General features: G+C 39.1%; 1 protein-coding gene across 1 annotated transcript in view; it reads right to left on the bottom strand.

Annotated features, from left to right (window-relative positions):
• MAN1A2 (mannosidase alpha class 1A member 2) overlaps positions 1-13,865 on the bottom strand; it is a 179,183-nt gene that overhangs the window by 131,524 nt on the left and 33,794 nt on the right. The window contains exons 2-3 of the mRNA XM_043575954.1: positions 9,004-9,259; positions 1,016-1,112 (exon numbers count right to left, since the gene is read on the bottom strand). Of these exons, the coding sequence (XP_043431889.1) occupies positions 1,016-1,112; positions 9,004-9,259 (353 nt within the window). The remainder of the gene's footprint in view (positions 1-1,015; positions 1,113-9,003; positions 9,260-13,865) is intronic.

The raw sequence follows: 13,865 nt of genomic DNA, 5'->3' as shown, positions 1-13,865 counted from the left end.
TCATTAGGTGACAGATTCTAAGTTAACTGTATTAAGATATTTCTGGTGTCTTTGATGACCTAAAGAAAAATTTTTTCCATTATTCCTCGATTCCAACACCTCTGAAACCCAAGAGAAATGATCTTTTCAGACATTTTATGTTTTACAGAAAATAAGCAAGCAACAAATTACAAGAGAAATCATAGCATTAGAAAAACTCTTTCAAATGTCACGAGGAAAAATGCTGTGATTTAGGTTACTGTGGTGGCACATTACAATTAGCAAAGATAACTACCCTGCAAATAACTAGTCCATGTGCCTCCCTACTTCAATATTTTCTTAACTTCACCTATTATTACTTAAAAGATACCCATTACATCAAGAAAAATTGAGAATGCGGGAAAGAGGTGAAGACTATAATAAATAACAGCTTGATGATTCTCAAGACTTATCCTTAGGTTAAGTAAAAGTTGTTAAGTACTTTTTGAAATGGAGACGTTTAACAAGTAGAAGTGAGCTCAAGAGACCTAGAAAGTTAGAGTGAACTCAGGCTGAACACAGCTCTTCCCCAGACCTCCATCCACAAACAAATGAATCTTTCCCTTGGAATTGTGAGTGTACAATATCACCCACTCACCTTACCAACCAAATCACCTTGGGCATGTGACTTTTTTATATATACAGAGCACTACTGCTTTCTTTCACGTCTCTTCCCCCTCATAATGCGGGGGGTATCAGAACTGTGCTGAAGAAAGAGAATTACAAATAGGTACCTAACTTCCCTGACATTAAAGAAAAAAGTGCAGAAAAAGCTTCAAAACACTGATAAATGACTACAACATCTGTAGAGGTAGAAAATCTACCACATTATCTGTATATTCTAAAGCAACTAGCATGAAATCTTGACTGAAGCTTGCAAAAAAAAAAAATACATGTTGCTTCAAATTATAATAGAAATGTTCAGGTTTTAGAAAGTACTTAAGAACTTAGATTCCGTTTTAAGGATGGATACAGTAGTTAGAAGAGGTAAACTTACCAAAGATATTAGTGGAGTGTCCTTTCCTTGCAATGGGTCTGAGTTCATTATGTCCCCATCCATATATCCTATAATTATCCCAGGCATGTTTCATCATCTGAGAAAAGAAAAATTATAATCCATCAATTAACATCACTCACAGACCGTTATTTCATCGATCTATATCATCTATCACTGCAGCCTTACCCATTCTTCCTGTTACCTCCTATATCAGAGTATTATTCTATTAACATTTTTTTACTAGCGTAATAACCCACATCATCATGTTTAACCTCAGTCTACACAAGAGAAGAAAAACTTGGGTATAAAAGACAAGTTCTTTTTATTGGGGAAGAAGGTGTCTGTTCAGCACTCTTTCCTTTGAGGAACTGCCAATTCTTTGGGGAATAGCTCCCCTTCCCTCCCTGTGATCACGACGGCACTGTCAATCAAGGGGCTCTGATTCCACAACCAATTACTAGAGAACTCCTTACCCTTAGGCTGAAGATCAGCAAAATCCTTCTTTAAAATAAATACTTCAGGCTTTGCAGTCCATACCGTCTCTAGCAATTACTTAACGCAGCTACCATAGCACAAAAGTAGCGTTAGACAATACATAAACAAATGGATATACCTTCTCCAACTAAATTTTATTTTAAAAAAATAGACAGCAGGCAGAATTTGGCCTGTGGGTTGTAGTTTGCCAACCCTGACCTAATCACAGTGACTAGGTAACTGTGATTCAAGTAGTGGCAATCAAGTCCTTCTATGCATATTGTTATAGACACTAGGAGATAAAGGGACTCTCTCATTTTGCAATCTCAAGGTCTGTGTAACACATTATCTTGGGCTGATGGGGGCTAACACTCTCCCAACGTGGAGATACTAAACGAAAGGATAAAATGAATATTATTGACAATAACACCTACAGACTTGGATTTAGCCAAGCTCGAAGCCCTAGTTTACAGCCACTTAGCTAGTAAATATTTTTTTTTATATCAACTAGTTTGAACTATCAACTAGTTTGTTAATTATACAACAGGTGAATTATTTAATAGTGGACTGTGGTATATAAAAAATCTATTCATTTAACAGTATATCAGTCATTCAAATATTCCTCAACTTGCTTTTTTACAGCTTGCATTATTCACACACCAAAACCAGACAAAGATATTACAACAAAACTGAAAACCAGTGTATCTCAAAAACAGATGCAAAATTCTTTAACCAAAATTAGCAATCTAGAGAGGATACTACATAATGACCAAGTACAGTAAAACCTAGTTTTAACCTAGACTAATTTAACATTCAAAAGCCAATCAACAGAATCCACGTTACTAGAATAAAAGGAAAAACATCATACGATCATTTTCATAGAGGCAGACGAAGCACTTGACAAGATTCAACAGCCATCCATGATAAAAACTCTCAATAAACTATAAGGAAATGCCCGCCATCTAATAAAGGGGATCTTCAAAAAACCTACAGCTGACATCATACTTAAGACTAAATTCTTAACCCTTCAAGTTGATAACAAATCAAGTATGTCCATTCTCCACATTTATTTTCAATAATGTACTGGAAGTCCTAGCCAGTATAACAAGAAATAAAAGGCATAACAATCAAAAAGTATAAAGGAAAAGCACCTCTATTCACAGAGGACATTACTATGTATAAGGAGAATCCTAAGCAATCTAAAAAATAATAATAATAACCCACTAGAACTATAATGACTTCAATAAAATTAACAGGGATACAAGTTCAGAAAACTAAAGTCAAGGGGCGCCTGGGTGGCACAGTCAGTTAAGCGTCCAACTTCAGCCAGGTCACGATCTCGCAGTCCGTGAGTTCGAGCCCCGCGTCAGGCTCTGGGCTGATGGCTCAGAGCCTGGAGCCTGTTTCCGATTCTGTGTCTCCCTCTCTCTCTGCCTCTCCCCCGTTCATGCTCTGTCTCTCTCTGTCCCAAAAAATAAATAAACGTTGAAAAAAGAAAAATTAAAAAAAAAAAAAAAGAAAACTAAAGTCAAATATATTTCTATATGCTAGTAATAAACACCAGAAATGGAAATTAAAAAACAAGTCCATTTATAATAGCATCAAAAAACATGAAATATTTAGGAATAAACATAATATGTGCAAGAAATTATATATGAAGAACTATAAACACTGACAAATTAAAGAAAACCTAAATAAGTGGAAACATGTAACATGCTCATGGAACACTGAATACTGTTAAGATAACAATTCTTCTCAATTCATCTACAAATTCAGTAAAATCCCAATCAAAACCCAGCAACCTTTTATTTTACGTAAAAAAAGTGAATTCTAGAAAGGCAAAGGACCCAGAAACACGAAAACAATTTTTAAAAAGAACACAGTTTGAGGATTTAACCTGATTTCAAAGCTTACTATTAAGTTAAAGTCTTTAATACAGTGTCCTACTGGCATTAAGGATAAGTATACAGATTAATGGAACAGGTAGGAATCCAGAAAGAGCCTCAACATCTACTGAATCTGTCATTTGATTTTAAACAAAGTGCCAAGCATGAAAAGATGCTCAACGTTGCTCCTTATCAGGGAAATACAAATCAAAACCACACTCAGATATCACCTCACGCCAGTCAGAGTGACCAAAATGAACAAATCAGGAGACTATAGATGCTGGAGAGGATGTGGAGAAATGGGAACCCTCTTGCACTGGTGGTGGGAATGCAAACTGGTGCAGCCACTCTGGAAAACAGTGTGGAGGTTCCTCAGAAAATTAAAAATAGACCTACCCTATGACCCAGGAATAGCACTGCTAGGAATTTACCCAAGGGATACAGGAGTACTGATGCATAGGGGCACTTGTACCCCAATGTTCATAGCAGCACTCTCAATAATAGCCAAATTATGGAAAGAGCCTGTCCATCAACTGATGAATGGATAAAGAAATTGTGGTTTATATACACAATGGAGTTCTATATGGCAATGAGAAAGAACGAAATATGGCCCTTTGTAGCAACGTGGATGGAACTGGAGAGTGTGATGCTAAGTGAAATAAGCCATACAGAGAAAGATAGATACCATACGTTTTCACTCTTATGTGGATCCTGAGAAACTTAACGGAAACCCATGGGGGAGGGGGGGAAGGAAAAAAAAAAAAAAGAGGTTAGAGTGGGAGAGAGCCAAAGCATAAGAGACTCTTAAAAACTGAGAACAAACTGAGGGTTGATGGAGGGTGGGAGGGAGGGGAGGGTGGGTGATGGGTATTGAGGAGGGCACCTTCTGGGATGAGCACTGGGTGTTGTATGGAAACCAATTTGACAATAAACTTCATATATTGAAAAAAAAAATAAAATAAAGTGCCAAGGTAATTCAATAGGAAAAGGATCATTTCAACAAATGATGCTGAACAGCTAGAAAGCCCTACAGGCAAAAACTGAAGTGTACCCTTACTTCAGACAATAAAAAATTAACTGGCAACAGATCACAGAGTGGAATGTCAAAACTAAAACTTAAACATGTACCCACACAAATACTGACACAAAAGTGCTCATTGCCAACTTTATTCCTAATAGCCAAAAACTGGATCAGATGTTGAACAACCATTCAACAGGTGAATAAATAAAACAAACTACGGTACCTGCATATAACAGAATACTGTTAAGATAAAAATTACCTTCATGTGCAATCTACATAGATGAATCTCAAAAAAATCATGCTGAGCAAAAGTGCAGAAACAAAATATCACATACTTTATGATTCCACTTCACTGAAACTCTAGAAAAGACCAGTCTAATCTGCAATGACTAGAAACAGATCGGTGGTTGCCTGGGACCAAAGAGTAGACTGACCAGAGAAGGGCACAAGAAAGCCATTTTGAGACTGTAAACGTATTCACATCTTGATAATAGTCGCTGTTATACAGGTGTATACATCTGTCAAAACCCATAACCAAGCAGTACTCTTTTATATTTTTAACAAGCAGTACTCTTAAAACAGGTACATTTAATTGTATACACATTACGCCTCAATAAAGCTGATTCTTAAAAGAAATCTAATAGTCTGCCATATCTTCCCCACTCATAATTCCCACTCTCCTGGGGCAATTAACTCTTTCACCTGTTTTTTTCTATCTAAGACTATATTCTGAAATATAGTCTACAGTGCTATTTCAGCATTTAGATATTTACTGTACTCTCCTATAGTTACGGTAATTTAGCTTTCTTATGCCACTACTATCTCCACGTAAACTTCCCCACATAGATTTCTCCCGCCCACATCCTCCCAATTTAAATAACAACATGCTTTTCTTATAATTATCACTCTATTTTATTCAACTTTTGTTTTTCCTGCTGTTACCTACTTGTCTGAGGGTTTGAGTTCTTTGTTTGCTTAGGTTTTTAATGTATCGATTCTGAATTTACTTCCAAATTATACTTGAGCTTCAAAACTTGTCTCAGTATAATCAAACACACCAGATAAGACTATCAGTTCCGTTTTATTCTCTGATGTACCAATCCTTCCTGAAGCTCTCCACCCTCCAGCTCTAAGCTCTGCCCAAAGCACAGCAGTCACCCTGCTGAGTCCCTTATTCACCATCCGGAGAGCGCCCTTCCTTTCTCTCTCTAGTGACAGATCCCCTATTGCCAAAAGCCCTTCTCTTCCTATTTTTGTGCTGAAGCATATTTTCCGATAGCAATCTGAGAAAATGACTAAATTTACTCTCAGATTTGATTCATAAATTGGCTAAATAGATCATTCTTTCTAAGCCATTGCTCCACTCTCTTCCAGTTTCCAAAATTGTGACTGAGGAATCTCAGGTGCCATTATGTACAATCCCATCTTTTGAGTGGAGCCTTTTTTTCTCCCTAAACTTTTAGGATCACTATTATTATTATTTTTTTTTTTTTGAGAAGGAGTGTGCATGTGTGTAGGGGGTACGGGTAGAAAGAGACAGGGAGAGGGGAAGGGGGGAGAGGGAGGGATGGAGGGAGATGGAGAGAGAGAGAAAGAAAGAGAGAGAGAGAAAGAGAGAGAGACAATCTTAAGCAGACTCTATGTCCAGCACAGAGCCCAACACAGGCTTGATCTCACAACTGTGAGATCATGATCTGAGCCAAAATCAAGAGTTGGACACTTAACTGACTGAGCCACCCAAGTGCCCCTAGAATCTGTTTTTGAATGCCTATTTTTCTAAAATTTCAGTAGAAGTCTCTCTTTTTGTTTTTTTGTTTGTTTGTTTGTTTGTTGCTCACTGTTGTTCTATGCCTGACAGGTCCTCTCAATCTGTAAACTCACATTCTTTAGTTTCAGCCAATTTTTTCTTAAATTGTTTCTTTGATTTCTTCTCCTCCTTTTTCCTCTATCTAATCACCTGTTAGATGTTCTTGACTGATCTTATTTTCTTGTTTTCTCAATCTCTTTGTTCTACTGATAGATTTGCTCAATTGTATCTTCCAACTCTTCTACTGAATTTTAAAATTCTTTCACACTTTTTATTTCCAAAAAGCTCCTTCGTATGCTATAAATGTTCCTTTTCAGAACTTATTTTTCTCACTTTATGAGTTCCATTTTTTGTCACTCCAATGATGTTAATGCTTTTGTTTTTTTCTCCCCCCTGTATTGTTTCTGTATTCTCTGAATTCCTTTCTTCCATCTGTTTTATTCTCTAATGTGAGAAACTTTCCTGAAATGCCTGGTGATCTTTGTTCTTCACTTAAGAGGGAAACAAATGATAATTAAAGGCTATCAGTAAACAAGCAGGACTTGAACTGAGCCTCATCTTAGTTAGGGAGCACAGGTGACACCCAGTGGTGTTTCACTGAGGAACAGTGTAGAAGACTCTTTTGTCTTGGGCCAGTCTCTTCAAAGAGAAGTCATCCACTCTCCTGCTTATTGAATACACACCTGGCTGTCAGAATTCTGAGAGCTCACAAGAAAGCAGTCTTAACATATTCAGAACATTTTTCACTTAATTCCCTCCACCTTAGCCACTTTTTTTGTTTTCCCTCAGCCATACCTGGTGTTCCCCAAATCCAGATCTTCCCTAATTCATCCCTCCAAAAGGTAAACTTTAGTGTTCTGTTGGGGAAGGGAGGGCAGCAGCTAGGATGCCAAAATTAGAGAACTGAGGATCTAGGAGTTAAGAGCACCTCTTAAAATTTTCAAATAATCCCTTTCCAATTTCATTATACCCCTGCCTTCAGAGGTAAACAATGTCTCTAATTCTTGAAATGCTCAGGTATCCTGCCATTCGTATCACCTTGCCCCTTGTTAGCTTCTTTCACCACCAGCTTAAATTTCAACTTTCTCTGTGTGTTAAGCCAGTATCGATAATGTTTAATAGGAGCCTATACAGGCAATGGCTTGTAAAAATACCGGATAATGTGGTGTGCTCTAAAGGGTTAACTCACCAGGTCTGAGTTGTCCAAACCCTATACATCCTAAAGAAAGATATGTCCTGTGCCAGACTCCTGGAAAATAACTGCTAAAATTTTATTATCCTGTCTGTCAAGAATATCTTCATTTAAATGAAGCTTTGGGCCATGTCAGTTCATGTTCACAATGTGATTTATGGTGGCAGCCTTGGGCCACATGGTATCAGCCTGATCTTTGGAGGACTTGGGAGAACTAAGTTCAGCCACGCCTAAAGAATGAATCTCAAACAAAAACCCTGGACACCAAGGCTCAGGTGAACTTCCCTTGTTGGTGATATTTCATACACAGCATCACACAACACTGCTGGAAGAATTAAGTGGTGTCCACCGGAAAAGGACAACTAGTAACTTGCATCTGATGTCTCCTGGACTCTGTCCTATAAGCTTTTTCTATTACTAATTTTAATCTGTTGCCTACTGCTGTAATAAACCAAAATCATGAATATAACAGCTTTGCTGAGTTCTGGGAGTACTTCTAGCAATCACTGAGGCTGTAGGTGGTCTTGGGAGTCTTCTAAACACACACTGTTATTTGAATTATTACATACATAAGAAAATATTTCAATAAATTCTAATGACATCTAAAAAAAAAAAAGTCAGGCATCTCAAAAAACAAACAACAACAAAAACGTTTGTCAACGTTTCCCCCATACAGTCTAAATCCTTTAGCAGCCAGTGCATAAAACAGACTCCAGGATCCAGAGTACAGTTCTATTTCACAATTCCATCAAGGTCCAGTTCTTACACTAATTCATAAGGTCAAGCTTAAAGAATCTACTAAATCTTCCATGTTCATTATTAGAATATATTTGAATACATATCTGACTATTTGAACTAAACTTATTGTCTTATTTTATGATAAACAATCCCTTTGAAATATTGTTGATGCTGTTACAACCTGACAAAATCTTTTTTTCACAGGCACTGCAACTGCAAACTCTACCAAGAATTAGCAGTTCTAATTAACAAAATTTAACTGTAATCTTCACCAGACTTCCCCCTCTCTGTTATTGTCTTTATCTCCAAGTAACTCCTAGAATAACAAATTGAAAGACTTCTGAGATTAAACAATTTAAAGAATTCTGAGGTCAACCGCTTCCCATTCCTCAATCCATTGAGACTGTTTGGAAGGAATCTGCAGTGTGGTTGAGGGGTTTCATGACCCATTCCTTAAAAGATGGCAGATGTAATGTTAACTTTTCAGGAGCATGTTTATGAGGAGATTTGCATAGTATCTAGCAGAGTCCCTTGTAAGTAAACCCTTAAGAAATTTCCTATTCAATGATAAATTATTTACAGATCTAGTCTACATTATTTATAAAATGCTGACTATCAAAAGATCTCTCAATACAGAATGGTGTAACAATCCAAACATTATATCAAAATTTTAAGTGTCCAATAATATTACAATCCATATTAAGAAAGAGTGAGTTCTAGCCTTTACTGCCAACTTGGAATCTGAACCACGACCATGACCCAAAAACAAACAAGAAAAAGTATGACACCGTAGATGATACAAATGTTCATATATATTAAAATCCAGTCAAACGCCATAACCATTCCATATCATAAATCTCGGCTTATTACCTCTTTAATTTTTTCCCTTTTCTTTCTTATGTCATTATCTTCTGGGTCTCCACCATCTATTCCTATTAGATTTGGTATAGGGACTGGTGGCAGTGGCTTCTTCTCTTTTGTCTTCATTTCTTGGACTACCTTATTTTTCTCTGTCTGAATTTCTGCTCGGATTTCCTCTCTCGACTTTTTTAATTTTTCTTTTGCTTCTTCCAGGGCCTTCTCGTGATCAGCTCGAATTTTATTTCTCAAACGTTCTTCTTCTTCCCTGGGAGAAGAAAAAAAGACTAGTTAAGAATAACCCTTAATTACTTCAATATAAAATGTAAAGTTTCCTCCACCAAACCCTGGTAGATGTTTTCTACTCCTGCCATTAAAAGGTAAGGATGATCTGTGAGAGACCCAGCTCTATCTGCCCCTACAGGATACATGTAACTTGGTATAAGCCCTGGGTGCTAAACAGTAAACACTCTACAAGCCTGGAGAAGAGGGAACCTAGAAAGAAAGTTATAATTGCAGGACCAAAAGAGCAATTGGTAACTTGTCAGGAGACACATGAAAAAGGAAAAGTGGGAGAAGGAGAGAAGGGAGGGGGAGAGGGGCAGAGAGACAACCCAGAGAGAAAACTAGATGGGGGAGAGAAAATTAGTAACAGAATTAAGTATGAAGAGGGGACAAAAATATAAATATGGGGTCAAGGAAAGAGATAAGCGGAAAAGATAAGAGCTCAGGAAATTTTTCATTTGTTACATAGTACAAGACATGCTTCTAAAACTTTCACATTTTGGAAATACCATAGATCTGAAAACACAATTCCCAACTGATGTGGGCAGAATGCTTAAAACTCCCTTGAGCCCTCGTTAAAAATACAGATTCCAATTCGGTAGGTCTGTATGAAACCCATGAATGTGTATTATTAAGAAATCCTCTGAGGAATTCTGGTATGCACACAGATTTGGAAACCACTACCGCAGGGGACGCCTACAGGGTCTTTCACCCAGCCCTAGTTTTGTGAGAGCTCGATCTCTCCACACATCTGCCCCAATCCACACGAATGAATACAAGAGTGGTAGTTACTATTTTCCAAATCAGCCAATGATGACTCCTCTAAGGGTAAATATCTAACTCCACAGTCAGCAGAGTCCCCTCTCCAGAAATTTAATTCAAACTCTGCACACAGCTGGATCCACAACATTGCTGGTGGGAATATAAAATGGTACAGCCACTCTGGAAAAGGTTAGTGGTTTCTTAAGAAACTAAACACGCGACTATCACAAAATTCGGCAACTGCACTGGACACTTATCCTGGAGAAGCGAAGGCTTATGTTGACACAAAAACCTATACACAGCCCATGGCAGAAAGACAAGAACTGTATGATTCCACCCATATGAGACACTCAGAGTAGTCAAAATCCTAGAAAGGAGAATGGTGGCTGCCGAAGGACAGGGGAAAGGGAAATGGGAAGTTCCTGGTTAATGGGTACAGCTGCAGCTCCTACAAGATGAGAGAGTTCTGGAGATGGCGGCTCAACAATATGACAGCATTTACTACCACTGCACCGTATGCTTAAAAATAGCTAACGTGATAGATGTTACATGTATTTTACCACAATTGCTAAAAATTGGCGGGGGGGGGGGGGGGGGGGATCCTATACAGGAAAGTTGGTGACGGCTTTACCCATAATAGGCAAAAACTGGAAACAACCCAGGTGTCCTCCAACAAGTAAATAAACAAACCAGTGTTTCTACTTGGTATAGCCACAATATGGAATACTACTTGCAATAAAAAGAAATAAACAATTCATCTACACTTGAATGAATTTCAAAGGTATTACTATGTGAGTGAAAGAAGCCAGTCTCAAAAGGTTACATTCTAGATTTTTTTTTTTTTAACGTGACATTCTCAAAAAGACAAAAATGTAAGGATGGTGAATAAATCAGTGGTTGCCAGGAGTTACAGATGGGGGAAGGGTTGGCTATAAAGGAATAACACGAGAGTTTTTTGGGATGATAGCATTGTTACGTATCCCAATTATAGTGACTATGGGAATATGTACGTGTGTTTAAAAATCACAGAAGTGTACATCGAGAAAAATATCAATTTACAGTCTAATATTAAAAATTAAATTGTTGGGGCGCCTGGGTGGCGCAGTCGGGTGAGCGTCCGACTTCAGCCAGGTCACGATCTCGCGGTCTGGGAGTTCGAGCCCTGCGTCAGGCTCTGGGCTGATGGCTCAGAGCCTGGAGCCTATTTCCGATTCTGTGTCTCCCTCTCTCTCTGCCCCTCCCCCATTCATGCTCTGTCTCTCTCTGTCCCAAAAATAAATAAACGTTGAAAAAAAAATTAAAAAAAAAAATTAAATTGTTAAATGTTTAGAGAAAAAACTGGATTGCTAGCAGTAAGAAGGGGTGATGAGGAAAACATGAGAGAGAAAAGAGGGGAGAGAGCAACACAGACAGTCAGGGCAACACAAGGGAACTTGAGGGCAGGGAGAAAGCAGCCATGGGGCCTGCAGACAGACTGGAGGTGAGAAGAATGCAGCAGGGGGGAGCCAAACAGAGTCTCAGATAACAAGGCAGACACAGGCAAGCACCGCCCAACAGCCTTCCAGTCCCTCTCCCTCCCCTTACGACACAGAAACCCTGTGCCTAGCCCCAGAGAAGAGACCATGATGTGTCTATGCCAACCAAGTCTTTCTCACACGCCCCTGTAGCTAGAGGTGGTCGCATAACCTTTTTCCAACTACAGAGACAAAAGAGGACTACTGGGAAATATTTTCCTTTTGGGATTAAAAAACGGACAGAACCATTTGAGAAAAGAGCCTGTTAGCTACTAAGACCAAATCTACCTGAACACAGATTCCAGTCTCCAAATGTGGCTGTGACGCCTAAAGCTATGATAGTCAAAACGCAGGAAGCCTGGGGACAAACGGCCAACACGGCTGAGAAAAGACAACAAAGAGGTAAAGTGCCTACTGATATCACTGGGTTGCTGCCAGGGCCTTTACCGGTCAGTCCCCTAATTTCAGACAGGGGGGTTGAAACAGTGGGGTGTTCTGTCACTTCCATCTAAGAATTTTTCCAAGTCACTCACTCAGTGAGCAGACAGGTACATGGCCAGGAAGGCAAAGGCCTAGGACTAAGCACCAACAAAGAAGCACATCAAACAGAGAAGACCAGTTCTTTCAAGGGCAGTTTCTGTCCTGATGACAAGTGGGAGAGTCTCTATAGGGAACTACACTTTCCGCCTCTAGCTCCAAGCACCATGTCACCACGGAAGCCCCCACCATGTTTGCAGTGGCTCATCTGTGACATCACTGAGGAAAGCATCTTCTCCCACCAGTGCACCTCCACAAAGTTGGGTATTACATGCCACTTTCTAGAGCCTACCCTGGGAGCAAGGGAGAAATACGGGCCACAATACATTCTATGTTCCTCTCCAAAGCTTCACAATGCACAGGGTTATTTTAAAGGCTCTGAGAAGTCCCGCAATAAAGGTGCCTAACACCTCCTAACTTTATTTAGTCACAGTCCCCATTTTCTTCACACACCACTTTTAGCATGCCATGAAACACGCCGCCACAGAAGATAACCCTCCAACTATGCCATCAACCAAACAAGCCCTTGGGAGAACCCTGCCATTTTTTTGCTGTGTGGCATTAGATGGATGTCACCTCTCTGAGCCTCCTTTTCCCCACCAACCTCCCAAGACTGTTGTCAGGAGTAGATGAGATGACACAGGAGTCTAAGAGTATAGAAAAGTCTTTATCAACTCAGTTTTCTTCCTTCCTTTACTACCTACCCTACCCCCCCCCCCCCCGAGCCATTTAATGATTTGGGCTAACATCAGCACTCTCAGGTACCAGGACCAACACCCAGAGACATCCTGCAACTTCTCGGCTTCCCTCCACTGAATGACACAACAGCTTCTGGGCAAACCTACAAGGACTTAGAGGGCACCAAATGCTCTTAAAATGGGGCCAGCCTCCTGCAGAACTAGGAGAGGGCTGTGCCCTTTCTCTTCCAGCCCTGACTCCTTTGCCTATATGTCCATAATACCAGTTGGGGTCTTCAGGATTACCTTAGAAATAATAGTGGGCATGAGTGTAGAGAAACTTATTTTCATTTACTATTATTTAAATGCTAATATCTATTATTTCTCTGAAAGTGAAGAAGATATTTGATAGCAACATATGTGAACAATTTTCAAATTATACTTTAAAAGTTATTTTTAAAAATAAAAATTGGGGACGCCTGCGTGACTCAGTCAGTTAAGCATCTGCTTCTTGATTGTGGCTCAGGTCATGATCTCATGGTTGTGAGTTCTAGTCCCACATCAGGCTCTGCGCTGACTCTCTCTCTCTCTCTCTCTCTCTCTGCCCTTCCCTTGCTTGCTCGCTCTCTATCTCAAAAATAAACATTTAAAAAATAATAAAATAAAAATAAAAATTTGAACCCTCTAAATTTCAGTACTCTGTACAAAAGCCCCAGTCACATTATTCCAGTTCATTGTTAATGGCATCCAAACGGTGTTCACCAGAACCTACAGTGCTGCAACATTGTGCAGAGCTTTATTCAAAAACATTTTGAAAATCTAAAAGACCTATAAATTTGCATTTGTCCCAAATAATTATTTGTTTAGCAATTTAGTGAGTATAGTCACCACAGAATAAACACCATGAACTGAAGTGCAAAGAAAGACCAGTCTAGTCCCTAAGAGGAACTCCAGAGTCCAAGGAATTGAGTCAGACCTCTTGTCAATGGGGTGGCAAGAAGAACTGTTTTATAGTTGGGGAGAAAAAATACTCAGAGTAAAAGTACTTAATCCAAAAGTCAGGAGACAATTCTCTTTCCAGCTCTGCCCCAACTTACTC

This window comes from Prionailurus bengalensis, chromosome C1 (assembly GCF_016509475.1).
Source record: "Prionailurus bengalensis isolate Pbe53 chromosome C1, Fcat_Pben_1.1_paternal_pri, whole genome shotgun sequence".
Lineage (NCBI taxonomy): Eukaryota > Metazoa > Chordata > Mammalia > Carnivora > Felidae > Prionailurus > Prionailurus bengalensis.
The sequence above is the reverse complement of the archived record's forward strand: the minus strand, read 5'-3'. Positions and strand labels throughout refer to the sequence as shown.